Source organism: Emiliania huxleyi (genome assembly GCF_000372725.1).
Source record: "Emiliania huxleyi CCMP1516 unplaced genomic scaffold EMIHUscaffold_26, whole genome shotgun sequence".
NCBI lineage: Eukaryota > Haptophyta > Isochrysidales > Noelaerhabdaceae > Emiliania > Emiliania huxleyi.
The window spans coordinates 615529-640264 of record NW_005200088.1 but is presented as its reverse complement, the minus strand read 5'-3'; the positions used below and the strand labels follow the sequence as shown (position 1 = coordinate 640264).

The 24736-nt window shown below is 65.3% G+C and overlaps 6 protein-coding genes across 6 annotated transcripts; 2 read left to right on the top strand and 4 right to left on the bottom strand.

The window, feature by feature from the left end:
- Positions 1-1996: 1996 nt before the first annotated feature.
- On the bottom strand, positions 1997-2611 carry EMIHUDRAFT_354278 (hypothetical protein; the record flags this gene model as incomplete). The annotated part of the gene is made up of 1 exon (XM_005777566.1): positions 1997-2611. A coding segment is annotated over one exon (615 nt), but the record flags the coding sequence as incomplete, so codon positions are not given.
- Positions 2612-4774: 2163 nt separating this feature from the next.
- On the bottom strand, positions 4775-11577 carry EMIHUDRAFT_100901 (hypothetical protein; the record flags this gene model as incomplete). The annotated part of the gene is made up of 12 exons (XM_005777565.1): positions 4775-4993; positions 5076-5127; positions 5223-5650; positions 5695-5940; positions 6191-6257; positions 6323-7068; positions 7203-7532; positions 9429-9593; positions 9703-9783; positions 9888-9968; positions 10045-10109; positions 10317-11577. 12 exons carry the CDS (start codon positions 11575-11577, stop codon positions 4775-4777), a joined length of 3741 nt encoding a protein of 1246 aa, XP_005777622.1.
- A 1200-nt stretch (positions 11578-12777) lies between these two features.
- On the bottom strand, positions 12778-12975 carry EMIHUDRAFT_49531 (hypothetical protein; the record flags this gene model as incomplete). Its single annotated transcript, XM_005777564.1, has 1 exon — positions 12778-12975. A coding segment is annotated over one exon (198 nt), but the record flags the coding sequence as incomplete, so codon positions are not given.
- Positions 12976-14746: 1771 nt separating this feature from the next.
- EMIHUDRAFT_206354 (hypothetical protein) lies at positions 14747-17149 on the top strand (the record flags this gene model as incomplete). The annotated part of the gene is made up of 9 exons (XM_005777563.1): positions 14747-14880; positions 14959-15019; positions 15336-15364; positions 15610-15737; positions 15853-16323; positions 16394-16622; positions 16678-16810; positions 16884-17001; positions 17076-17149. The coding sequence occupies 9 exons, from the start codon at positions 14747-14749 to the stop codon at positions 17147-17149; spliced, it is 1377 nt and encodes a 458-aa protein (XP_005777620.1).
- Positions 17150-17995: 846 nt separating this feature from the next.
- On the bottom strand, positions 17996-18601 carry EMIHUDRAFT_55378 (hypothetical protein; the record flags this gene model as incomplete). The annotated part of the gene is made up of 1 exon (XM_005777562.1): positions 17996-18601. A coding segment is annotated over one exon (606 nt), but the record flags the coding sequence as incomplete, so codon positions are not given.
- A 3182-nt stretch (positions 18602-21783) lies between these two features.
- Positions 21784-23031, top strand: EMIHUDRAFT_64817 (cystathionine gamma-lyase; the record flags this gene model as incomplete). Its single annotated transcript, XM_005777561.1, has 1 exon — positions 21784-23031. The coding sequence occupies one exon, from the start codon at positions 21784-21786 to the stop codon at positions 23029-23031; it is 1248 nt and encodes a 415-aa protein (XP_005777618.1).
- Between the last annotated feature and the right edge of the window lie 1705 nt (positions 23032-24736).

Here is a 24736-nt window from a genome sequence, read left to right as displayed (position 1 = left end):
CCGCTCCCACGCGCCCCTTCCCCGGTAGGTGTGCGTAGAAAGTGGAACCAATCGACTAAAGAATTTACAAGAAAGAAAGAAAAATCGCTAAAGAATTTACAAAAGCTTCCCACGACAGTAGGCACGGACTGGCGCGCACTGGCATTAACACACGCTAAAGAAATCACTCGCGGTAGCACCGCGCCTGCGTGGCGGTCTGCTGACGACCTTTGTGATCTGTGATCTGTGATCTGTGAGGGTCCGCCCGCAGGCGCATTTTGTATACCGAGGCGGTGCCCGGTGCCGAACCTGTCGGACCTTGAGACAGCGTTGTAGATCCCTGGGCGAGGGTGATGGAGGGGGCCTTTGTCCTCTGTGCTCTGAAGCAATCATACGCTTTAAAAACAAAAGCGGCTCAAAAAACAAAACAAAAGCGGGCGTTTGCGAGTGCCCCGCCACGCCTCCCGCTTGCCGGGGCGCGCGCGCCGCGCACAGCGACGAGCAGCAAGCTAACGAGGAACCAACAACCAAGACGCCGCGCAGCAAGCACCCGTGACGTGGGCGCGCGTGCCCTGCCGAAGGAGCTATACCCGGAGGGTTCAAAGCGGTTGTTGGCGACTAATCCTCTTCCGCATAGTTGTTCTTGATGTCCTTCCACTGCTTCTGCACCGCGGGGAGGGGGGGGGGAGGGGGGTGAGAGCAGCGCCCCGGATCGCGCGCGGGAGGCTGGTCACGGCCAGCGCGGAGGGGCCGGCGGGCGGCGGCCATATCTCGGGTGGGCGGGGCGGCGGGACGCGCGCGCACCCCCCGGTTGTTCATGTCCCACAGGCCATTCATGACGTTGTCGAACGCGAGGCCGGCGAACGTGGCGGTGAGCATGACTGTCGTCATGTAGGTGGGACTGTACTTGAAGAAGGTGTTGTAGATGAAGCGCGACGCGGCCGGCTCCGGCTGAAGCCGACCCTTGAGCCAGGCCGGCAGGGGCGTGCTGACGGCCTTGCTTGCCATGGAACAACCCCCGGGGACAAGCGCGCGCCGCTGATCTGAGGCACTCCGAGAAAAACCCTCGCTGGCGATGTGACCGGAGTGAGCTGGCCCCGCTTCCCAGATCACCGTCGATGATGGCGACAGAATCGGACAGAGGAGACGAGACGGGGGCGGAGCCGCGGCTGAAAAAGGAGGCTAGGAGGGGAGGTCGGGCCCCGCGCCCGTCACACAAGGTCACAACTATCGGGATGCGACCAGAAGGAAGGACCGAGAGGTGGGGGAAGAGTCCCGAGGTGAAAGTTGGGAGACCACGAAGAGGGGTCCGGAGTGGTGAGGCGCCGGGTGAGGGGTGTGGGCGGGCGTCGAGTCCGTGTCGAGTGTTTACTAGCTCCGAGTAGAGGGGGCGTTCTGCTGCTAGGGGAAACCTGGAGCGCGGAGCTAACCCTCGGAGACCCGTGTTTACTTTAAGGCCCTTTCCCTGCGAACGCGCACCCCCGGGGCTAGGGCTCTCTTGCCCGCAACCCGACACCGATCATCCGGCCCGCTGGGTGCGCTTCTTAGGACTTAGCTCCCCGGCCCTGGATGTGAGGTTACCGACTGCACTCCAAGTGCTCCAAGATGTGCCTCCTGCCTCGGGTTCGCCGTGCGTTGTCCAACTCCGGCGACCCGCCGGCGTCCGGGTCTGCTCTTTTCCGTTTTCCTTTTCTTTTTTTGAAGACACACAACCGCAGCGGCGAGCGACGGGAACCCGCGCCGCACGAACAACGCGGAACGGCAAAAAAGGCACACACGAAAGGAACGCGCTACGCGGGAACCGGGAACCGTCGACATGCCCCGCGATGCCCAAAAGTTTTGCAAATAGAGGTCGAATCCCAAACTGACTCGAGCGACGCGAAGACACGTCGCACTCCATGTAGAGCTCTACGAGAGCCCTTTCTTCTCTCCCACAGCCGCTGGCTCACATGGCTCGCGTCGCCTAGCCTCGCCTGGCGCGTGCCAAGGGCCCAAGGGAGGGGGTGGCGAAACGCCCCTACTCCGTCTCGCGCGCGATGGCGAAGCCCAAGACGCAGTGGCCAAAGTCGAGCGCCGCGATGCCGTTCTCGGCTTCTGCCGAGTCGAGGTGGTACCGCTCGTGGATCTCGTAGAGCGAGAGGACGAGGAGCGCCGCCCGCGCGCGGGCCGGCGCGGGGAAGAGCGAGTGGCTTGCCGGCGACCACGGCGCCGCCGCCCGCCGGATCAGCGCCGCCGCCTCGCCCTCGCCGCCCGCGGCGCGCCGCAGCGGCGTCGGCTCGCCCTCGTGCAAGCTCGCGCCGCCGCGCAGGAGGGAGGTGGCGCGGGCGGCGGTGAGGGTCTCAAGGTGCGCGAGCGGCGTCCAGCCGCGGCTGGCGACCAGCCAAGCGGCGAGGTCGGCGTGGCCTTCTTCGGTTGCAATCTCCTCGGGCGTGCCGAAGGGCGTAGCGGCGCGGGAGGCGCCGTAGGAGGAGAGGAGCTTGGCGACCTCGAGGTGGCCGTCCTCGCATGCCGCGAACAGCGGCGTGGCGCCGTCGTTGCAGGCTTGGTTGACCGCCGCGCCGGCCTCGAGAAGAAGCCGGGCGCACTCGAGCTGGCCCTTCTCGCACGCGATGAACAGCGGTGTGACGCCATCCTGCTTGGCTTGGTTGACCGCCACGTTGGCCTCGACGAGCAGCCGGACGATATCGAGGTGGCCCTTCTGGCACGCGATGTACAGCGGCGTGGCGCCGTTGTTGCGGGCTTGGTCGATCGCCGCGCCGGCCTCGAGGAGCAGCCGGACGCATTCGACCTCGCCGTTGAAGCTCGCAGCGCTCAGCGGCGTGGTGCCGTCGCTCATTGCTCGGTCGACTGCCGCTCCGACCTCGAGGAGCAGCTGGGCGCACTCGAGGTGGCCCTGGTGGCACGCAGCGAACAGCGGCGTGGCGCCTTGCTCATCGGCCTGGTCGATCGCCGCGCTCGCCTCGAGAAGCAGCCGCACGCACTCGAGCTGGCCCTCCTGGCACGCGATGGACAGCGGCGTGGCGCCTCTGGCGTCTGCTTGGTCGGTCGCGGCGCCAGCCTCGAGGAGCAGCCGGACGCATTCGATCTCGCCGTTGAAGCTCGCAACGCTCAGCGGCGTGGTGCCGTCGTCCATGGGTGGCACTATCGCCGCGCCCGCCTCGAGAAGGAGCCTGACGCACTCGACCTGGCCCTGCTGGCTCGCGACGAACAGCGGCGTGCAGCCTCTCGCGTCTGCTTGGTTGATCGCCGCGCTCGCTTCGAGGAGCAGCCTGGCGCAGTCGAGGTGCCCCCCCTCGCTCGCGAGGAGGAGCGCGGTGGCGCCGCCGATGTCAGCCGCCCCGACGCTCGCGCCGCCCTCGAGCAGCAGCCGCGCCGCCTCGGCCTGCCCGTGCCGAGCGGCCCAGGTCAGCAGCGTGTCCTGCGTGACGGTGTTTTGCCGCGCGTCGAGCTGGGCCGCGAGCGACGTGCCGCGCGTCCCCTGCCCGGAGAGGAAGGCGCGCAGCGAGGCCAGGTCGCCCCGAGCCAGGTCGGCGAGGCGGGTTGGGAGGAGGGCGCCGCTCATGCCGCCAGAGAGAAAAATTGGGCGCTCCCGAGATAGGCCCGATTGGTGCGCTCCAGGTCCCTCGAGGTTCTCGAGGTTCTCGAGGTGGATATCCTTTGGCCGCGTTGGGTAGCGAGGATTGGTGTAACCCGAGCCACGGAGGCGTGTTTTCTGGCGGCCGACCGTCAGTGCACGGAGTTGCCACTTCTCCGACTGCCCCACGAGCAGACGACGCGCGCGTCGGCACACGCTCGCAGCGCCAGCGTTTACCCAGTTGTCGGACAACGAACCAGCCAGCTGTGAAAAAATAAATCAACAGCGCCTTCCAGATACTCTGGTGAGTGGTGCTGAGTGGTGTCTGGTCTTTTTTTCTCTTTTCCTGTGTGAAGAAAAGGTCAAGAACAGGGTTGTTGCACGAGTATATATGGGACACGATGTCTCAAATATGAGAGGTTTTGACTCCTACCGGCTCCTGACGCTATCCCTGGCAGCTCTAATGACCAGGATCAGTAGTGCTATGATAGAGGGTGCCCATACTAGCGCAGGAGCTGCCACACTCGCCCGGACCGGCTCCCTCTGGGGCCGGTTCCGCAGCCCGTGAGAGCCGACAGCGGGGCCGTGCCGCGGGTGCCTACTGCCGAGTGCCACAAACACTGCGCCGTCCCGCCATCACCTACAGGCTGTCTTGTGTGATGGTTGGGATGTCCAAACGCCACCATCTTGGCTCTTGCGACCTCAAACCCGCGAGCTGTATGGGTGGTCCTGACGTCGACAGACGCCCGATGACCACGGTGAAGCTGAGCCGTAACGAGTCGACAAGTCTCGTCTGAGCCCGTGGCGGTCGCCGGCTGAGTCGCTGTGCACGGGCCGGTACCTCAGGCGTCACCTCCGCAGCCTCAGGTCTCACACTCCATCACCTCCGACGGGACGCCTTCGGTGGCACGCTCGGCGGCGACTTTGTGGCAGCCCCACAGCGAGCGCGGCGTCGAGCCCATTCGGTCTGGTCGGTTCGCGGCACTCCCTGGGTGCCAGGGAGTGCCGCCGACACGCGAGCGGTGCTTCCTGGCAGCGCGCGCCAGCTGTGGGGCTGCCACAAACTCGAGACACGCTTTTTGGGACATTTTCGACGCTTTTGTCCCATATACTCGTGCAACAACCCAACACTCACTCACTCACATACACATTGTCCTGTCCGCTGTCGCTGTGTGTCGGAGCATCGCCGCGCTGCACGTTTGCGCACGATCGCGCAACCGATCAGACCTGCCGCTGCACCGACGACGCCTCGCCTCCAGAGACGTCGCGCGCCTCCGCAGAGCTGCGGCTGCTCATCTTGGCGAACACCCGGCTGAAGCCGCCAAGGCTGCGCTTCACGAGGCTGGTGCTGCCCTCAGCGACGCTGCCCGAAACGAGGAGGTCCGCCCGCGACCGAGCGGGGGTCGCGCCTAGGCTCTTTGCCAGAAGGACGAGCGACACCTGCGGACAGGGACGACTCTCGTCACGAAAGGCAAAGCCAGCCAAGCTGTGGGAGAAGGGAAGCGCGCCTTGCGGTGGCGACCGGGGAAGCACGATTTTGCCAGGTCCGTGTAGAGTCCGCCGGCGATGAGCTCCTGCGGCGTTGGGAGGAGAGGGTTGTGGGGGGAGGGGAGGCTCGGGACGGGCGCCACTGCTGGACATCCGCTCCTGCGGCGTGACTTCGAAAAACCTCGAGAACTGGCAGCCGCCGAGCGCGGGGTCGTTCTCGTGCGCCATGACGAGCTTCAGCTTGTCTTCCCGCGCCTGCTTGACCTGCTCGGCCAGCCGCTCGCCGTCGTCCTCTAACCAGGTATTCTGATTGAGGTACAACAGCATGTGGGTCACATCGCCGGCGCGGCGCGTTCGGCGTGCCAACCCGCGAAGTGCCGTGGAGGGGCGTGCTGATGCAGAGGAGCCAACGTCCGCAACGGTAGAGACGGTGAGGCCGGGAAAGGCCCTGGCAAGCTCGCAGGCCAGCTCTGCGGCGCCCGGGTTGGCTGGCGAGGCCCAGAGCGTGCACGGTTTGGAAAAGGCGAGCGACTGGCTCTCGAGCTCGCCCGACACGCAGAGCGGGAGGGTGGTATTGTCCAGAAAGTTGGGCGAACAAAGGAGCACCGCCTAGGGTGGTTCAAGTGGGGGGTTGGTTGGGAGACGGAGAGGACTGCAGAGCGGCTGGCTGCGGCCGGCGGCGCCTCGGCGATGATCTTGAGGGAGATGAGCTGGAATTCATCGATGCGATACCAGATCGTGAGCGGCCAGTCCTTGTCAAAGATGGCCGGCTGCAGGTCCTCGGGGCACTCGTCGCGCAGCGCCTGGAGCGTCCCGCCGCCCTTTGCAGGGTCCGCCTCTTGGACGAGGACGAGCGGCTTGTCCTTCTCGAGCGACGAGCGAACCTCTCGGAGGCAGTTCTGTGGCGCGGAGAGGCGGGGGGTAGGGCCAGAGTGCGGTAGAGGTGGGGTGGGAGGGGGAGGCGCGCCTTGGAGCGGAAGTAGCCCTGCGAGAGGAAGAAGAGGATGGCTTGCGAGCGTTGGATGTACTCCTCGAGCGCCCCGATATCCTTAAGATCATCTACCTATGAGAGCACACCGCGGAGCGTCAGAGGGGCTGTGTGTGTAGCTTAAGGAGCGCTGCTGAGCGTGTGCGCGCGTCAAGAAAGACTTTGATGTCTGGCAGCAGCTGCTGGAGCTCGCCCTTGATGACCTTTACGGCGTCTTGACCGGTCGACCTATTCGGAGGTTGTGGCTCTATACCGGGTCCTGCTCCTCTTCTCCCTCCATGGCTATGACTCACCAGATGTGGCTGTTGAAGAGGTGCCACGTGATGCCGGTCCCGATGCTCATCTCGGGGGGCTGCTTGGTCGAGACGAGTCGAATCGTGGGGACCTTGGCGACGCGGCGGGCGGCGACGATGGCGCCGACGAGGAAGAAGGCGAGCACGACTGCAACGAGGATGATCATCGAGTCGACGATCACATTGAGCTCGCCGAACCCGAGGACAGCGGCGGCCTCCGCTGTGTCGGGGTGCCTCTCCTCGATGCTCAGGAATATGGTGCTCCAGTTGGCGCCGAGGAAGAGGAGGAGGAGCACGAGGCTCGTGGCGACGGCGACCACGTTGTCCTCGACCCGCTTGTAGGGCCGAACGACGGCGAGTGCGACGGCGTAGCACGAGCAGATCAGGGTCGCCACCACGAGGCGAACAAAGGCTCGCTCCTCCGGTATCAGCAGCACGAATCCGGTCAGCACGAGCTTGCGCGCCAGCTCGACCGCCTCCCACCAGTACCAGGTCTTCTCGTACTCCCTGTGGAGGAAGGCGGTGGCCCGCGTCAGCGCATTCGGCGTCTTGGCCTGCAGCGGCTTGTAGCAGGCGGCGAGGAGCGACGTGAAGAGGACCAGCGAGCCGGCGGGCCAGAGGACGATGAAGCCGATGGCGAGGTTCTTGATGGGTCCGTGATCGTCGGAACCGCACTCGACGCTCGCGTCCTGCCGCATGTAGGAGACCTGCCGCAGGGGCTCGTTTGGCGGAGAGATGGTGTAGGCCTATCAGCAGAACGTTGCGAGGACTGAGGGGTGTGGGGTTGTGAGCAACGGCAGTCATCAGCTGGAGGCGCCTGGCACGACCAGGATTGGAAAATGGAGGCGCTGATGGAGGGAACGAAGCAGAAAATGAGCACCAAGCCGGCGGGCGTGAGGTCGAGGAGGCCGAGGGCCGCCTCCGCGTACCACGGCCTCTCGCGCGGCGCCGGGGCGGCGCGCCAGCAGTGGAGACGCAGGCTTATTCCCGCGATCATGAGCAGGGCGATGAGGGCGACGGGGGAGAGGGCGATGGCGAGGAGCCGCAGAGCGTAGCCGAGGCACTGCTCCGGCAGGTAAAAGCCAGACCAGTCAATGGAGATCGCATTGGCCAGCTTGTCGGTCCAGTCCGTGTACTCTGGCGGCAGCCGCGCCGAGTAGGTGGATGACAAGACGGTGCTGATCTGGTAGAAGCCAAACATGATCTTGACCTTGGCCGTCATTCCGCCCCCGACGTAGTACTTGACGGAGCGGTCTGCAAAGCGGAGGAGAGGGCCGATGATGCGCTCCTTCCGCCACGGCATGTAGTAGGCCCAGACCGCCAAGCCGCACGCGACGCAGAGGCCGAGGACGAGGCCAACGACGCGACCCGCAGCGGCGCCGCGCGGTGTGCACTCTACGCACTCGTCGCCGTCGACGAGGTAATGATTCTCTGCGACGCAGAGCCGGCACTCCGGGCCAGTGAAGTCCGAAGCGCAGTACGCGTCCGAGCCCACCTCCTCCATCCTCCGGCGGCGAGAGGCGCCTCTCGACTCGCTGCCGGCGCATCGCGTCTTGCCGGCATTGGCATTGCCGCCAAAGAGACGGCACTCTGTCAGCACCGCGGAGGAGGGGCTGGCGCGCCAGAAGCCGGGCGAGAGGAAGAGGGATGAAAGGGTGGTATTGTCTGGGCAGTCCGCGTCCGGCGGGCAGGGCTTGCAGAACTCGGTCGGGGATTTGAAGATGGCGTCCGTGTCGGCGGCCGAGGTCAGCAGGTAGAAGTCCTCCTTGCAGATGGAGCAGGTGGTGCTGCCGTCGACCGAGCTGAGGGGGTAGGGGCAAGGCACGCACTGGCCCTGGCCGGGGTTGGCGGCGTAACGACCAGCCTCGCACTCATCGCATGAGTGGCTGCCTGGACTCGAGTAGGATCCCGCGGGGCAATCTGTGCACTCACTCTGCCCGGTTTCGTCAGCAAACGTCCCAGCACGGCAGCTACTGCACGTCTCGCTGCTGTTTGCGCCGGTGGTCGGGCTAAAGGTACCAAAGGGGCACTGCTGGCAATCATCCGGCGAGCTGCTGCCCTGCTGGTCGTTGTACGTACCCGCTTTGCACGGCGTGAAGCCGCCGCCATAGGAATCAGTGCCCATGCAGTAGCCACCCGAGCTGCAGACCTCGCACGTCGTTCCACCTGGCCGCCCGCTGAAGGTGCCCTCATCGCAGGCCATGCAGCGAACACTTCCGGTGAGCTTACTTATCTTGCCCGGAAGGCACAGCAGGCAGATAGTGCTGCCAATGGTCGCGGCGTAGCTCCCTGGTGCACAGTCGATGCAGCTTGTCGCACCGCTCGCGCTCTGGTAGTAGCCCTGGGCGCACAGCTCGCAGCGAGCGTTGCCGAGGCCGGACGCGCTGCTGCCCGGCGAGCATGGCGTCGGGGTCACGCTGCCCGTGGTGCAGGCGTGGCCCTCGCCGCACGCCGTGCACTCCTCAGCGCCGCTCGCGTTCTGGTAGAATCCCGCGGCGCACCGCTCGCACTTGGAGAGGCCGGGCGTGGAGGCGAAATGGCCAGGCTCACATGGCGCGCACGTCTCTCTGCTTTCCGCGCCTCGCGTTGCGCTCGCGGTGCCGGCGGGGCAGAGCTCGCACGCTGCGATCGAGTTGGAGCCGTCGGCCGGGTTGAAGCTGCCGGCGGGACACGGCTCCCAGACCATGCGTGTGGCGGCGCCCGCCTCCTCGCAGTAGCCTCCGCGCGGGCAAGGGTCGCAAACGGCGAGGCCGACGTCGGGAGAGAAGCTGCCCGCGGGGCAGGTGAGGCAGTCCGATTGGCCTGCGAGGGGCTGGTGCTGCCCTGGAGCGCACGGGATGCAGCTCTCGCTGCTCGCCGCGCCGAGGGCCGGCATGCGAGTGCCGACCGGGCAGGGCTCGGGGTCGGCGGTCCCCTCTTCGCAAAAGTGGCCTCTGGTGCACTGGCCGCTGCAGAAGGAGTTGGTGAGGCCGCTCGTTGCCCCGTAGTACCCAGCGGAGCAAGGGTTGCACTCGGGGGCGCTGAAGTCGCCGAAAAACGAGCCCTCGGTCGGCATCCAGCTGCCCAATCGGCAGTCCCAGTCTATCTGCGAGTTGACAGTCTGTACCGTGATACCGGTGTTGCCGGTGAAGGAGGCGTTGCTGATGGAGGTTTGTTCGACGCTCCGCAGGTACAGCACCGAGCCTGTGCTGTCCACTGCAACGTTGTCGATGAAGTCGACACCCGCGATGGAGAGGGAGTCGCTGCGATTCGCGAAGACGACGCCGCCCTCCTGCGGTTGCGAGCAGGAGAGAGCGGGGTGAGGCAGCCGTGGCCCTCTCCATCTATCGCCTCGCTGCCGTGCAGCGCTGCTGAGAGGCGGCTAGCTCTACGCGGCGCACATAGCCAGCGTAGCAGTCCCTCACGTTCGATCTGGTTATCGAGACCGCACCGCTGTACCACGCGTAGACGACGCCGCCGTCCTGCGGTTGCGAGGAGAGAGCGGGGTGAGGCAGCCGTGGCCCTCTCCATCTCTCGCCCCGCTGCTGTGCGGTGCTGCTGGGGTGCGGCTAGCTCTACCGCGCACCCAGCCAGCAGAGCAGCCCGTCACGGTCGAGCCGCTTATCGAGACCGAACCGCTGCTCACCGCGAAGACGACGCCGCCGTACTGCGGTTGCGAGGAGAGAGCGGGGTGAGGCAGCCGTGGCCGTCTCGCTGCTAAATTGCGGCATTGCGCAGCGCACCCCGTCGGGAGAGGAGCCAGTAGCAGCGCAGTCAGTCACGGCGGAGTCGATGATCTCGACGTCGCCTGCGTAGTAAGCGTACACAACGCCACCGTTGCGCGTTCTCCCGTTGACGAGGGTCAGCCCCCGCAGGGTGAGGCTGCAGCGGCCCGAGAGGTAGAAGAGCCCGGTTTCCCCCCTGCCGTCGAGCGTTGCGCCCTCGCCGCTGCTCGCGACGGTCACCTTGATGTTGGAGCCGCAGCTAATCCGGCTACTCAGCTCGAAGTGCGCACTGGGCGGCAGGTAGATTGAGACGTCAGCCGCAGTGACAGCAGCATACTGGATCAGGGAGCGGAGCTCGGCCTCGCTCTCCGCGGCGACAAAGGGGGAGAGCGGCGGCGGAGGCGGAAGCGGTGAAGCTGGCGGCGACGGCGGCGGCGATGGCGGCGGCGACGGCGATGGCGGCGGCGACGGCGGTGATGGCGGCCGGGTCGCCCAGCAGATCTGACGGCAGAGGGAGGAGGGCATCAGAGAGGAGAGAGACGGGGGGAGCGAGAGGGACCAGGGGCGCGCCTTCCAGCCCGACCTGACTACGCTGCCATCCGAGAACCACTCGATAACGCCGTCCTCCGCCACCGCGCCCTGCGGCCCCGAGGTGCCGCAGTACTTCGTGCCGTTGACGGTGAGATAGTCGTAGGGGCAGCCGTTGCCCGCCTCCACCTCAAAGGCGACCGTCTCCAACCCAACCGGCGGCACGCCGCTGATGGTGCACTCCTCGTTGTTGCCGTAGCTGTTCGGGTAGTTTGGCGACGCGGCGCACGAGCCGCCGTCGGTGAGCGAGCACGGGCTGCTGACGTTGACGGGCTGGAGCGGTGCCGCTGGTGTGCCGCATACGCCCTGCAGGCAGAAGAGGATCACAATGCCGACTCGGAGAGCACGCGTGCTGGAGAGCAAGGGTACGGAGATCGCTGCGTGGCTGCGGCCCTCCACCCTCTTCTTCTTGACCTGCCCACGCAACAGCGGCTCAAGGCACGCCGCAAGGAGCAGCGCCAGCACGGCCGCACAAGGATGCAGAAAGAGCAGGGTCGCGGTCGTCAAGAGCTCGGCGTAGGAGCCGATGTTGAGCTTGGAGGTAATCGGGTAGGTCTTACCGATCTCGGTCATGGCCGCGCCGGTGGTCTCGCCAAAGGAGGCGAGCGCGGCGTCGGCCGCGGCGCCGATGGGCTTGAAGGTGGTCGGGCCGGCGGCGCGTGAGTTGGCTCCGCTGAACTTGGAGAGGTTGAACGGGAAGGAGAAGGTCGGATGGAAGGTGGCGTCCGGCAAGACATCGAACAGCGCCCACTCACGCCCGAGGACGTCTTGGTGGAGCAGCAGCTCCGTGGCCTTGTCGGGTTTGCGCGAGGCAGACGCTGCGAGGGCGGGCGCCGGCGCGTCGGTCGAGAGCTTAATGCTGAAGTCGGTGCGGTTGCGCGTGCCGATGAGTGCCTCCCCGCGACGCGGACGGGGGCGAGAGGCGGCGTTTGAGGGCGCCGCGAGAAGAGCGACGGCGAGCATGACTGCAGAACTAGGCGGACACAGAAGGCAAAACCCGGGCAGCGAAAACGCTGCGTTTTTCTTTATTTCGATCAGACGCCGTTGGACCATCAGCTGAACGATAGTCGCGCCACTGCCCTGCCCGTAGCGCCGACGATAGTAGTGAGTAGGCTGCGTTTCGGGCCCGGGGTTGCGTGCTGGCTGGGACACTGAGATTGCAACTTCAGGCTCTTTTTTTCGCGGTTCAATGAGGTTCCACTCATCTCGTCACAAGCTGGACCACAGCCTGCTGAGATACCAGCGAGGAGAGGGGAGGAGGGTGCAGCGAGGAGGGGTCGGGAAGAGGAGAGGGGCGCGATGCGGAGGGGCGGGGGGGCGGAGGGGAGAGGAGGGCCTCCAGGAAGGCTGGCAGGGAAGAGTCCGACGTGGTACTGCACGTTGTCGGGCGCCGGAGGCAGCGTGCCTACGAGCTGAAGACACAGGCATCGGGGGGGGAACTCCCTCCCCTCCCCTCCTTCCCTTCCCCCTCCCCCCCCCCCCCCCCGCAGGTTGCCCAGCTAGAGCAGCTTGGCTTCCCGCGCGACAAGGCGCGCAAGGCGCTCGAGGCGACCGGCTACGACCCGCAGGCGGCCGCCGATATGCTCTTCGGAGGCTGACCGCCGGCGGAGGCGAGGCGAGGGCAGCCGCCCCCGCTGGCGCGCTGCTCTCTCGAGCTGCTCTCGCCCTCTGGCGCGTGCCAGGCGCCGGCTCCGGGAGGCGGCACTCCGGCTGCGACATCAACAGTTCACAGATCCCCGATTCAGACACAGGTGGGCTGGCACTGGGGCGCGCTTGTGTCCTTCTGCTAAGTTGGTCTCTCAACACAATACCCATTTGTGCTAGTCTGGGTCTGCGTCATCTTGTGTGCGTGTGCGCAGCCCCACCCGCCTGCGTGTGTCGTGTGTGTTCTTGGGTGCATCGCGCGCGAGTAGTTCGCAGCATATACTTTAAACAACTGTCTGAGAGGCGACACACACGTGCCCTGTTGCTGTATCAGCGGAGGGAGACGCACTCAGACAAGGCTCAAACCGCTGACGTACATGGGCGGGCTGCTGCAATGGAGAGAAGGGGTTGCGGATCTCACTGGGCCTTTTGCGACTTCTTCTTCTTCTCCTTATTTTTCTCTTTCTTTGGTTTGGCCGGCTCCTCCTCCTCCTCCTCCTCCTCGCTGTCGTATGGTATCCACGAGACTGGGTTTCGATTCCACCACGGCCAGTCGGGCAGGCAGATGACGGCGGAGATACCGCCGCCTGCCGAGAGGAACTGGAAGGTGACGCGGAAGTCCTGCTTCATGTACCCGACGGCGAATCCAGCGAGGCCAAAGAGCACGACCAGGACCTGAAAGAAGCGCTCGCACCAGAACTGGCCCTTGAAGTCCTGCGAGCGCGCGGGGGCGGTGCGTTGGAGGCGGCACGGACACGACGCTGCCGAGAAGTTTGCCGCGCACCATGCTACGCGCGAGCAGCGCACGAGCTCAGGCGCTGCGGCGTGTGGGCGCTTGGCGCAACACGAAGAGAAGAATTCGAGGGCGCGAATTTTACAACAAAAGGCGGTGCCAGGCGGACGCCCAAGGGTGGGCGACGGCTAGCGCACCACACCCCTCTCCTTAAAATCCCTGTGTGGTGGCGGCGTGCCGTCCTCCCATCCCTCCCTTGGCGTGGCCGTTTTCTTTCTTTTTTAAGGCGGTCGCACGACACGATTCACGCGACAGGCGAGGCGCGGGCGACGGCTTCCTCAGAAGCCGTCGCCCGCACCACAGGAGCAGTCACACCACCACTCCCACTCCGGCGGCGCCACCCACTCGCACTCCCCACCCCGACATCCCCACCCACCCCACCCCACAACCCCACCCCACCACCCCGACCCGAGCAACCCGACGAGAAGAATTCTCGGCGTGTCCTGCCCCTCTGTCGCGTGCGTCGTTGGCGCACATACTCTCTGAGCGGCACAGCTGCGCTGGAAATAAGGAAGGGGCGCGTTACTTCATGCGGAAGCGACAAACACGCGGCGAGGGCAACAGCAAGAGTCGAACGGGCGGCGCCTGACTCAAAAGACACAGCCGCATTCCTGAGACGCGCGAGGGCAGCCTCCTTAAAGGCAATGGGGTCTAGATTTGGAGCGCTGTGGCCGAAGAGGAGTACGACAAAATAGCGCCCGTGATTGCCTGCACGCTGCCCGCACTCACGGACTCCATACCCGAAAGAAAGAGAGGGGAGCTTGCAGGAGAGGTGACGAGGGAACTACAGGTAGTGGGGAAGGCAGCCTCGATTGCCATACAGACATGGGTGCGAAACAACAACGACAAGACCAAGGCACGGGCAGAGGAGAGAGAGAAGAATATAGGGTGGATAAAGCGCCTGTTCACGGCATGGAGGGTGAGCCACGCTGAACGTAGAGCCGAACGCGTGAGATCCTCCGGAAGGCGGCGGACGTGCTACAGAACAAGCTGACGCGGGCCCAGTACGTCGATGAGGTGACTTGGACCACTAAGAATTGGCTGGGGCTGCAGAAGCAGCGTATCTCAGTCGTTCTTCACACGGGTCACGGCAATCGCAGAGCAGGTTGTGAATGAGCTTGCCTGTGGCGGGGGTGGGCGAGTGCACGGAGCTAAGTGCCTCGCCACTCTCGCAGGAGTCGCTTAGGCGGCTCCCGTGGTGTACCTGTGTTAGTGCCAGTGCGCGCCAGTCCCGTGCCCAGTGTTGTGCGAGGGAGCTTTGATTGTTGTAAAATTCTTGTTTTCATTATGAGCGCGCAAGATATAAAGGGTGGCAAAGGGCTCTGCCCGCAAGGCGCCCGCGTCGCAGACGCGGTACCATTGACAAATCTGCAATATACCCCCACACGAACAAATAGCAAAATCATAGACTCGGTCGAAAGACCCCAGATTGGCATCCATGCCTCTCTGGACAGGGTGGCCCGCCACAAGGACCCCAGGAATTGCGACTCGCCGCTTTCCTCCCGCTGTGATTCTGTGTGAGCTCTGTGTCTTGATTTGCCAACAATATACCTACCCCAAAATCCGAATACCGTGCAGAAACGTACCATGTGATCTCGGCCGTGGACGGGGGCAAGCTATCAGCTGGTGCAAAGACATCGCTGGTTTTACGGGAGCACTGCAGCAACCACAGCCGGGGGCTATATTGCAACACATATGGAGAGCCTCCTGCGTGACCTCGGGGACGCGCGCGACGCCTGTAACAACCTGCCTTTTGACGATGCGCTGCGCGACAAGATAGCTACCGAACTGGATCGCATCGAGGCTGCTCCGCCTCTCGAGCGCTGTTGGTGACGAAGCCGCCGGTCAAGAGGTGGGAGGAATTGGTCAGCCGGCAGAAGGATCCGTCCATCAAGACGCGTCGTCAGGCTGCGCTCACCGCCATGCTGCGCGTCGTCGACCGCCTCCCGGCTCGGGGGCCAAGCCAAGGTGCTGCGTACTCGAGTAGCCTTACTGTAGGAACCTTTCATGCTCCAAGGTGACGCAGCCAGCCCCATCCGCCCCCCTTGCACAGACTCTTCCCGCTTGACTGAAACCAGAGGGGTGAGGAACCACCCCGACCCAGTTAATGGCGCGTCGGGGCCAGCGCCTTCAAATGCGCCCCAACCCTCCACTGCTGCCGCCTCATCCTGCGCTGCCACCGGTGCGCGCCGGCTCGAGGCTTTCCGGGCACACGAGGACACAAGGCGGCAACGTCTGCCCACTGTCCGCGCAGGTGTGCGGCGCTCGTCGAGATTGACGGCAGGGCGTTGGGCTCGGCGGCGATGTTGGAGGGTGCGCGTGCGGGTGAGGCGTCCGCGGGTGAGGCGTCCAGCCGCTAGTGTGCGCACCCTCGAGCCGTCACGACCCCGACCGTCAGCTTCTCTGCGTGAATTTGTATGGCTAGCGTGCTTCCACTGCGCGCCCGCGCCTGCGGCGCCGCCGCGGCTCCCCACCCTTTTGCGCAGCAACACCTCAAACTTTTCAGGCCCTCCAAATTCGGGTCGGAGCGTAGCGGAGTGGGCCCCGAGTTTGAAAAGGGCGACGGACGCTTGCGTCCTAACCTCCAACAACGCCTCCCCGGCGCAGAGGGGCCCCCGGAGGGATGCACAACCGACCCACGCCACGCCGCTTGCGGCGGTCCTCTTCCCAGCTCCGCTGAGGGACCGTGCGTTATTTTTTTTCATTAGTGGTACCAATAAGGAACATGCCAGGGACGACGAGACAGATCAACCGGCCCCGGGCCGCGTGCTGCTCGTGGCCGTGGTGTATTCGCGCACAAGGCGCAAAGGCCAGCAAGGCAACCGCACTAGCGCAGCAACGGTGGCTGGCTGGCGATGCCGACTGGAAAAATGCCGAGGAGTCGTCCACCTTTGCGCGGAACTGCGACCTCAGTCAGACACACCTGGTCAAGGCGGCCGATGCAAAGTGGACCTCCTCCTCCCACTGCTTTCAGTGCGCTCTCAACACCGTGCATGAGTGCGACGATTTTGGCGACGACATACACACCTTCCCAGACATTCGCAGGAAGTGGCTGTCTGCTCAAGTGAGCGGGAGCGTTCACTATCCGCGCGTCCGCTACATTGTGGACTATCCGCCAAACACGCCGCGACTGCCCTACCATGACCACCCCGGCGGCGAGGAGTACATCGTCTTTACCGGCCGCTTCGCGGACACAAACTTTGCGCAGGCCTCCGCCGCCGTGCCGCCACCGCCTCGACCGCCATCCTCAGCCGGCGCCCACCCCGCCGCAGGTAGAGGCACCCGCGCTGGTGCGCTACCCCATCGGCACGCACCACGCGGCGATGACTCAGCCCTTCGAAGGGCGCACCGAGATCCTCACCTGGTGGGGCTTGATGCAAGCCACCTCCGCCACCGAGTCTGCGCAGCACGTGGCGCTCTGCCCACGCCTCCTCGTTCCACGGCAGCGCGAGGCCAGCTGGATCGACGGGCCACGGCGTGGGTGGGCCATCAGCAAGGACGGGCTCGAGACGCGGATCGAGCGCTGGGCACCACACGCGGAGAAGGCGCGCCTCCCAACGCCGAAGGCAGGGTGCGATCTAGCCGGTCAACACCTGCCTGTGTGTCCAGGCGCTTTTGTTCCGGAGACCTATCAAGGAGATCTACCTGCTGCGCGGGTCGCTATCGGCGGCGCAGCGCGTGGAGGGTGCCACGGCGGGCGAGGCGTTGGGTCTATTGGCGGAGGGAGATTGGATCTGCTTTGCGCACGAGGTCTCGCAGGTCCCCCACAGCCGCCGCCCATACCCTCGCCAAGGCTGTGAGGGCGTCTGTTCACACGCTTGCCATAATGTAGGTGGATGCCGCCGCCGGGCCCGACGGCGCGACGTTGCTCGTCAAGGAGCTGCTGCCCTACGACAGCTGGCGGCGGCACGTGCTGCAGGACGTCAGGCAATCCTGGCACAGCTGGTCGGGTGCGACAGGCCGCGCGTCTGGCCGTGGCCACATGCCCGCTGCCTCACTCGTCGAGGCGAGCACGTCGCCGCAGAGCCACCTTCGCTTCTCACGATCGCGATCGACCTCCACTGTGGAGGAGGGGGGGAGTGTTGCGCCCGGCAGTAGCCAGTAGCATCGCTTGCGCGCGATCATGAGACCCATGACTATAATAGTCGTACGCGGGTTGCGGCCTCGACCGGCAGGTAGTGCCGCGCCGAGTCGAGCAACAGCCCGCGCCACCGGAAGCGAGGCGCGTCGCTGATGGCGAGCCGCGACGCGTTGATGACCGCCGAGCATTTGCCGTATCTACTCAAAAAAAGTGACGTGAGCGGCGGAGGAAGGGCGCGGAGCGGAGGTGCGCCCTTACGCTACAGGCGTGGCCCCTCACGGCGGGCGGCGGCGACTCCCCGCGGGCGGCGTTTGGAGGCGCTTACCATGACGACAAGAGGCTCCGTGTCGAGCTGCCAAAAAAAACGCACTTTGTGCTCCAAGTCGTCCATATATATCCCTCCCTTGCGCCTTGGGTTGTCTGTTTTCTTTCTTTATTTCTCCAAGTGCGGTCGCATTGTGCAGCTAGCAGCGAGAAGATCTATTCCCCACAGACGCTCCTCCTGGTCAATCCTCCGCCTTGGTGCGTCTTAGCGGCGAGTCGGGCTGCTCCTGCTGCTGCAGCACCCCGGCCGCCTTCTCGGCCAATCTGGCGGCCTCGTCAAAGTCATCCGCGCGCATCTCAAAGAGGCTCATCTCGTCCAACGAGTCGGCCCGGCCGCGGCCCGCTATGGGTGGTGTCGCGCTCGGGGCGACGGCGGCAGCGGCGGCAGTGGCGGCGGCGGCAGCGGCAGCGTGGCGGAGGCGCGTGCTCTGTACGCTGATCGCGCCGGCGATTCGGTTCTCGACGGATCGCGCGTTGCCGCACGGCACCTCGGTCGCAATCGGCGCGACGAGGCGCGCGAGCGCGGAGGCCGCGTGCTTGTCGGCGAGCCGGAAGCGCGAGGCCCGCAGCTTGATCTCCGCAATCTCGCCCAGCTCGCTCGGCGTGTAGTCCGGGAAGGCGAACTTGTGCGGGAAGCGGCTCGCGAGGCCAGCGTTCGCGTCGAAGAGCTCCGCCATCGCTCGGTCGTAGCCCGCGAGGACGACGACGAGGTCGTCGCGGTGGGCGTAGCACATGTCGACCAGCACGTTGATTGCCTCGCGCCCGAGCTCAATCTCGCCCTGCAGCAGCGAGTACGCCTCGTCGATCACGAGCACGCCGCCGAGCGCGCTCTCGACGACGGCGCGCGTGTTGCGTGCGACGTGGTTCGAGTAGCGGCCGAGGAGGTCGTCCTTCTTGGCGACGACGAGGTGGCCACGACGCAGCACGCCAAGCTCGTTGAGCACGCCAGCGATGAGCTGCGCGACCGCGGTCTTGCCCGTGCCCGGATTGCCCAGGAAGACCATGTGCATAGACGAGCGCTGCGACACGAACTCCGGCATTGCCGCACAGCGGCGCTGGTCCATCTCGAGCGTGTCGAGCAGCGTGTAGAGGTGCTCCTTGATGCTCTGCAGGCCCACCATCGTGCTCAGGCGCGACTCGAGCACCGACCGAGCGTTTGCAAAGCTCTGGCGCTCGCGAGCGCGTGCACCGCCGTCGTCGCCACCAAAGCCGAGAGCAATCGCTTTGAGGCCACGCTGTGATGAGCGGCCAACGCGGCGAATATCAAACAGCGGTTGCCGCGGCGCGCGCAGCACGTGGCGTCGACGACGCTCGCGGATGCGCCGCAAGCTGTGCACCACGCTCCGAGGCGCCGAGCGACACCTCGTAATGAGGTTGGTGTTGGCATAGATGTGGATTGAGAGGAGCACCGCCATCAGCGCGAGCATGATTGCAGACCACGTCTGCGGGTCCGTCCACCAGGTGGAGCCGTCGTTGCTCGGACCAGGCAGGTAGCTCCACGTGGTCGACTCACGACATAGTGTCCAGCCGTCCTTGAGCTTAGCTTTGAGCTTGCTGTACCAGCGTTCGACCGCGAACTCCTCGCCTGGCAGCATAAAATCTGGATCCGTGTGTAGCGGGAAGAGTATGTCGGCCGCGGTCATCGAGAAAAAGGAAAACGGCGGGCGTAGCGCATGGCAGCCGCTGCGAGGTGTGTAAAACACGCGAGGGGTTTTTTGGGCGCCGTGTGTGGTCTCCGCTTTCTTGTTTCTTCGTGTCCTCACGTCGTGTGCCTTTCTCCTCGTATCACACAGCCTCCAGCTGGGCTGCCACACATCCCGAGTGAGCGTATCTGGCACTACGCTCGAGGGGCCGCAAGAAGAAGCTTCGGGAAATGGAACAATTTTTAGTCTACAGACACGCTACCAAGGGAACGCGACCCACACAAAGCACCAAAGTTAGGCATACCCCCCGGCGCAGTGTCCCCCGCTATGTGTCGCCGTTTGTCGGGGCACGCTATCCTGTGCAGTCAGGGCAAGTGGGGGCGGGGTGGAGTGCCCAGGAGCGTGCCCTGGGATTTCTCTGCCCAGTCCGGGGGTGCGTCGAACCTTCCATCACCCTGGGAACGTCCGGGTGATGGAAGAGGAAGTAAAGATATACGGGGTGTGGACCCTGAGTTGACCAGGGGTTGTGCGCTGGGCCCTCCTGCTCGGCTTTAGCCAGTAGACAAGTCTTGTCATCAACAGAGTAGAAGGATCTGACCTCGGGGCCGATGTGACCAAGCGCTGGTAGCGTGCTTTTACCTCACACCCATGGTCTCACAGTGTGCCGGCAGTCGCCGAGCAGTGTCGCTCACACAAGCCGCAGCACAAGTGACTGAGGGCCAGTGAGGGCGAGCCCATCGCTGTGACAGCTGTGGCAGCCGCACAGTAGGCTGTGTCAACTGTGCAGAGTGTGTGAGCAGCAGAGGAGCTGCTCTCCAGGCTTCAGGCGCAAAGAGCTGCATGCCACCGAAAGCGCTGTCGAGGTTCGCCGAGCGCGGCGCAGGTTGGAGGACGCCGTCACCGACGAGCGCGTTGGACTTTTCACTCCGGACAAAGACGGGTACACGCACACGAGCTGCGGTCGTGCGGCCGTCATAGCGGCGAGGCGCGGGACCGTCTGTGGCGAAGTGGGTCGCGTCCTCCGATTTCCTCAACTCACGGTCCGCTCCTCTATTACTTTTTTTAGTCTACAGACACGAGCCGTCTACATCAAGACAGCTACGGGAGAGACCCGCGCCGCCGCCAGCGGCGCCACCGCCTCCCACGCATTCTCGGCCGGGTCGTACCGCTCGACCGAGCTGAGGCGGTTGTATGGGTTGTGGCCGGCACCCTCGTACAACTGGCCGGCCACAGCGTACAACTTACCGTCGAGCACCGCAACTGCAAGGTCGTCCCGTGCCGACGCCATCGGCGCCACCTCCTCCCACGCGTTCGTCGCCGGGTCGTACCGCTCGACTGTGCTAAGGTCGTCGACGTCGTCGTTGCCGCCTCCCACAGCATACAGCTTGCCGTCGAGCACCGTCACGGCGTGATAGTCCCTTGCCGTCGCCATCGGCGCCACCGCCTCCCACGCGTTCGTCACGGGATCGTACCGCTCCACTGAGCTGAGGTAGCTGTTGTGGCCATCCTCGTCCTCGTCGTCGTCCTCGTTGTAGCCTCCCACAGCGTACAGCTTGCCGTCGAGCACCGCCGCGGCGTGAGCAAGCCGCGCCGTCGCCATCGGCGCCACCTCCTCCCACGCGTTCGTCGCCGGGTCGTACCGCTCCACCAAGTTGAAAGTTGCGTCGCCCTGAGGACGACATCCGCCCACCGTGTAGAGCTTGCCATCGAGCATCGCCGAGGGGGCATGCTTTCGTGCCGTATGCATCGGGGGCACGGCCTTCTCCTCCCACTCATTCGTGGACGGGTCGTACCGCTCCAGCGAGTTGACAGTCCCACCCTCGTTGTCTTGGCCGCCGATCACGAGCAGGCGCGGCCTCTCGCGCCTCTTCAGCGTCTCCTTCCAGCCGCGGCGCCACGCGCGGCACGTCCCCTTGGCGGCGTGCTCCGTGGTCGGCAGCTGGGCGAGGATGTGCGGGGCGAGGTCCGGCGAGAGGAGGACCTCGGAGAGCACCCACTCGGGCTGCTCCACGAGCCGTGTGGCGTGCTCCTCCGCCACGCGCAGCGCAGCGTCGCTCGCGCCCGCCTGCGCCTCGATGATGGCGCACAGCTGCGCTGGCGAGAGGCCTGCGACGCGGGCGCCGATGCGGTGGGAGGCCATCCGCACACACACAACCGATGGAGTCGGCGAAAAGAAACCGCCAAGTAACAAGCCGGGCCGTGAGCACCGCGCTGCGAGCCTGTCGTGTCCCTTGTCAGGAGCAGGAGAGCCCCACCTGTCCCCCTGATCGTCCTTCCAAAATCCTGCTCGTGCAGGTGGGGACCCTGTCCTCCTCCCCCATCCCTCGTTTGGGTTGTCTGTTTTCTTTCTTTTCTTTCTTTTTGAGGTGGTGGGGTGCGTGGGTGGCTCAAGACGTCGTGCGCGTGAACGGCTCGAGCCGTATTACGCGCACGACGTCGAGCCCGCCCAGCCGACAAAGGAGTCGGCGCCCGGCAGACGGTGACCGGAATCGCAGTCAGTATCCGGGGATTTACAGTCCAGCTAGGAATCCTATCTCTCCCGATCGGGCAATTGGGATCGGGAGAGACGCCATGATACCTCGAGAGGCCTTGCCACGTCTCCTCCCCATCGCGCGTCCTTGCTTGGTTCAGACGTTGGGGGCCGTCGCCGCTGTAGCCCATCAGCCCGATCGCTCGTCCGTCTCATGCTGCTGACACAGAGGCGGCTCTGCTGGCGCGCGCTGGCTCGAGGCCACAAGGTGCGGCATCTCAGCAGCGAGGCCGCTTGGCACGTGCAGTCGCGGCTGGCGCAGGCGGGTTCCGAGATAGACCACGCGCACGGATCTCTCTCGCCACCGCTGCACCTGAGCACGACTTTTGAGCGCGACGCGGACGGCGGCTACGAACGCGGCTACTTCTACTCCCGCAGCGACAACCCGACAAGATCGCTGCTGGAACGCACCGTCGCGGGGCTTGAGGGCGGATCTGACGCCGTCTCCTTTGCTTCGGGCATGGCGTCGATCAATGCAATATTCCACGCGCTGCTGGAGCCGGGCTCGCACGTCGTGCTCGCAAACGACGTCTTCCATGGCACGGCGACCTTGCTCTCGGGTTCGTATGCTCGCTGGGGCTGCACCTTTGAACGCGTAGACATGAGTGACACCAGCGCAGTGCAGGCCGCCATCGACGGAGGCGCGTCCCTGGTGTGGTGCGAGACGCCCAGCAACCCAATGTGCAAGCTCACGAATGTTCACGACATTGCACGGCGTGCGAGGGCAGCCGGTGTGCCCTCCGTCGTGGACGCAACTTGGTGCACCCCGGCGTTGTTGCAACCTCTCGCTCTCGGGGCAGACCTCGTCATGCACTCGAGCACAAAGTACCTCGGCGGCCACTCGGATCTTTTGGGAGGAATTGTCGTTGGTGGAGAGAACTCAGCGCCCTTGCTCGCCGCGATCAGATCCGAACAGCGGAATGCGGGTGCGGTGCCATCGCCGTTCGACTGTTGGCTGCTGCTTCGCGGGCTCCGCTCTCTGTCTGCACGACTCAACTTGCACTGCTCCAACGCCCTGGCAGTTGCAAAGATGCTTGAGGAGCACTCGGCGGTCTCCGCTGTCCACTATCCTGGGCTGCCGTCACATCCGCAGCACGAGCTCGCCAAGGCCCAGATGCGCAGCGGCTACGGAGGCATGCTCTCATTTGAGCTACACGGCGGTGAGGAGGCAGCGGTGGCCGTTGCCGCGCGTACAAAGCTTTGGAGGCGGGCTACGAGCTTGGGCGGACCGGAGTCTCTGATCCAGCACAACGCTTCCTTTGAGGCCCTTTGGACCACACCGACAAGTCCTCCAGGCCTCCTTCGGCTCTCGGTTGGCTTGGAAAACGTGGAGGACCTGCTGCGGGATCTGCAAAGTGCGCTCGACGAAGGGGTCAAGGAGGTGTTTGAATCTTCTAGCTAGGTATTGTCGGTCCTTTCTATCGCGCACAACACTGGAAGTGTGTCTTTTTGTCTTAGAGCAAGGAGATAAAAAGAAGGCCCCGTCCGGCCCTCGCAGCCTCATCCTCCACGCCCTCTCCGCTCTCGTCCGGGGTGGCGCGTGGCGGGTGTGCGCGCTCTCGTTCTTTTAGACGATCTCACTGATGACCGCACTCCAATAGAGTGCTCTCGAAAGCCGTAGAGATCCGTATCTTAACTCTCTCCGGTTCGTGTATTCGAGATCGGCGGCGCGCGCGCGCGCGCGCGCGCGCGCGCTATTGGAGTGATGTTGGTGTGTGGCCCTGAAGTGCCCCTCCCCAGCACTGATGGCGGGATGCCCGCTGCCTGCTAAGACGAGACAGACAGACGAATTGTGTCGCGACACCCCGCCCCTTGGCGTTCCTCTGCACACCGGATCCGGCTCTGGACTAGACCAGGGGACTAGACCACGGAAGCAAGTGGCCCCCGTCAGACCCGCGACCTCGCCCCCTCCCCCTACGTTGCCGCGCTCGGCGTCGCAGCTGCGAGCGTCGCCATGGGCATGGCACTCACCAGCTCTCTCACCATCTCCTCCTCGCTCGCCCCTTGCTGCGTCGCCGCCGCCGCGGGAACTGGCGACCCCGCCGCAGGCCTGACCCCCGAGCCCTCCGCCTCCTCCACTTCGCCCCCCTCAGCCACCTCCGCCTCCGCCTCCGCCTCCAGCACCGGCACCGCCTCCGCCTCCGCCTCCGGTACTGCCTCCGCCACCGCCTCCGCCACCGGCACCGCCGCCGCTGCCTCCTCCTCCGCACCTCCGCCCTCGGCGCCTCCGCCGAACCAGCCGAAGGGGCTGAGCTTGGCGACGGCCATCGATGCGAGGCCGGCGATGTTGCCGAGGTGGGCATCCGCAATCTGCTCGAGGCGGCCGGGGTCAGGGGAGAGTCCTGACTGCACGGTGGGCATCCGCAATCTGGTGTCATCCGGAGCGTCTTCTCGTGTCTGCAGGGAGTGTCCGGGTAGAAGGGAGGCACGGGAGTGTGTGAAAGGAGTCCGCATATCTCGCCTGCTCTAGCGGGCCAAGGTCGGCGGGGTCCTCCTCGGGCATCCGCTTGCCGAAGAGCAGGCCGGCGGCGAAGCGCTGCGGCAGCTTGGCCGCACGCTCGTGCAGCAAGCTCAGCTCGTCGCGAAGCTTATCGCGCTCCTCCTTGAGGGCGTGCGCCGTCTCGTCGGCCACTGCCCGCCGCTCCTTCTCCGCCGCCGCCTCCGCGGTCGCCCTCGATGCCGCCTGCTCCGCCCCCTGCAGCCCCGCGGCACCGGCCGCGGCTGCCGCACTGGCAGCCTCGAGCTGCGCACGCAAGCCGTCGGCGGCGGAGACAGCGGCGCGCCGCTCCTCCTCCGCCGCCTCCCGCACACCGACCAACTCTGCGTCCGCGCGCCGCCACCCGCGCCGCCTCGGCCGCCGCCGCCGCCTCGGCCGCCGCCGCCGTCGCGCCCTCCGCCGCCGCCCGCGCCGCCGCCTCGTCCGCCGCCGCCGCCTCCGCCACCACCAAGCGCTCGTTCGCCTCGGCGAGCCGCGCCTCGAGCCTGTGTCAAGTATTGTCAAGGTGAGCTGGGTCTGCTGGCAGGGCGTGTGCTACGAAATGCCGCGTGTGCTCGCGATGCCCAACTGTGACATGATCCCACCCAAGATCACCCGAGATCACCCGAGA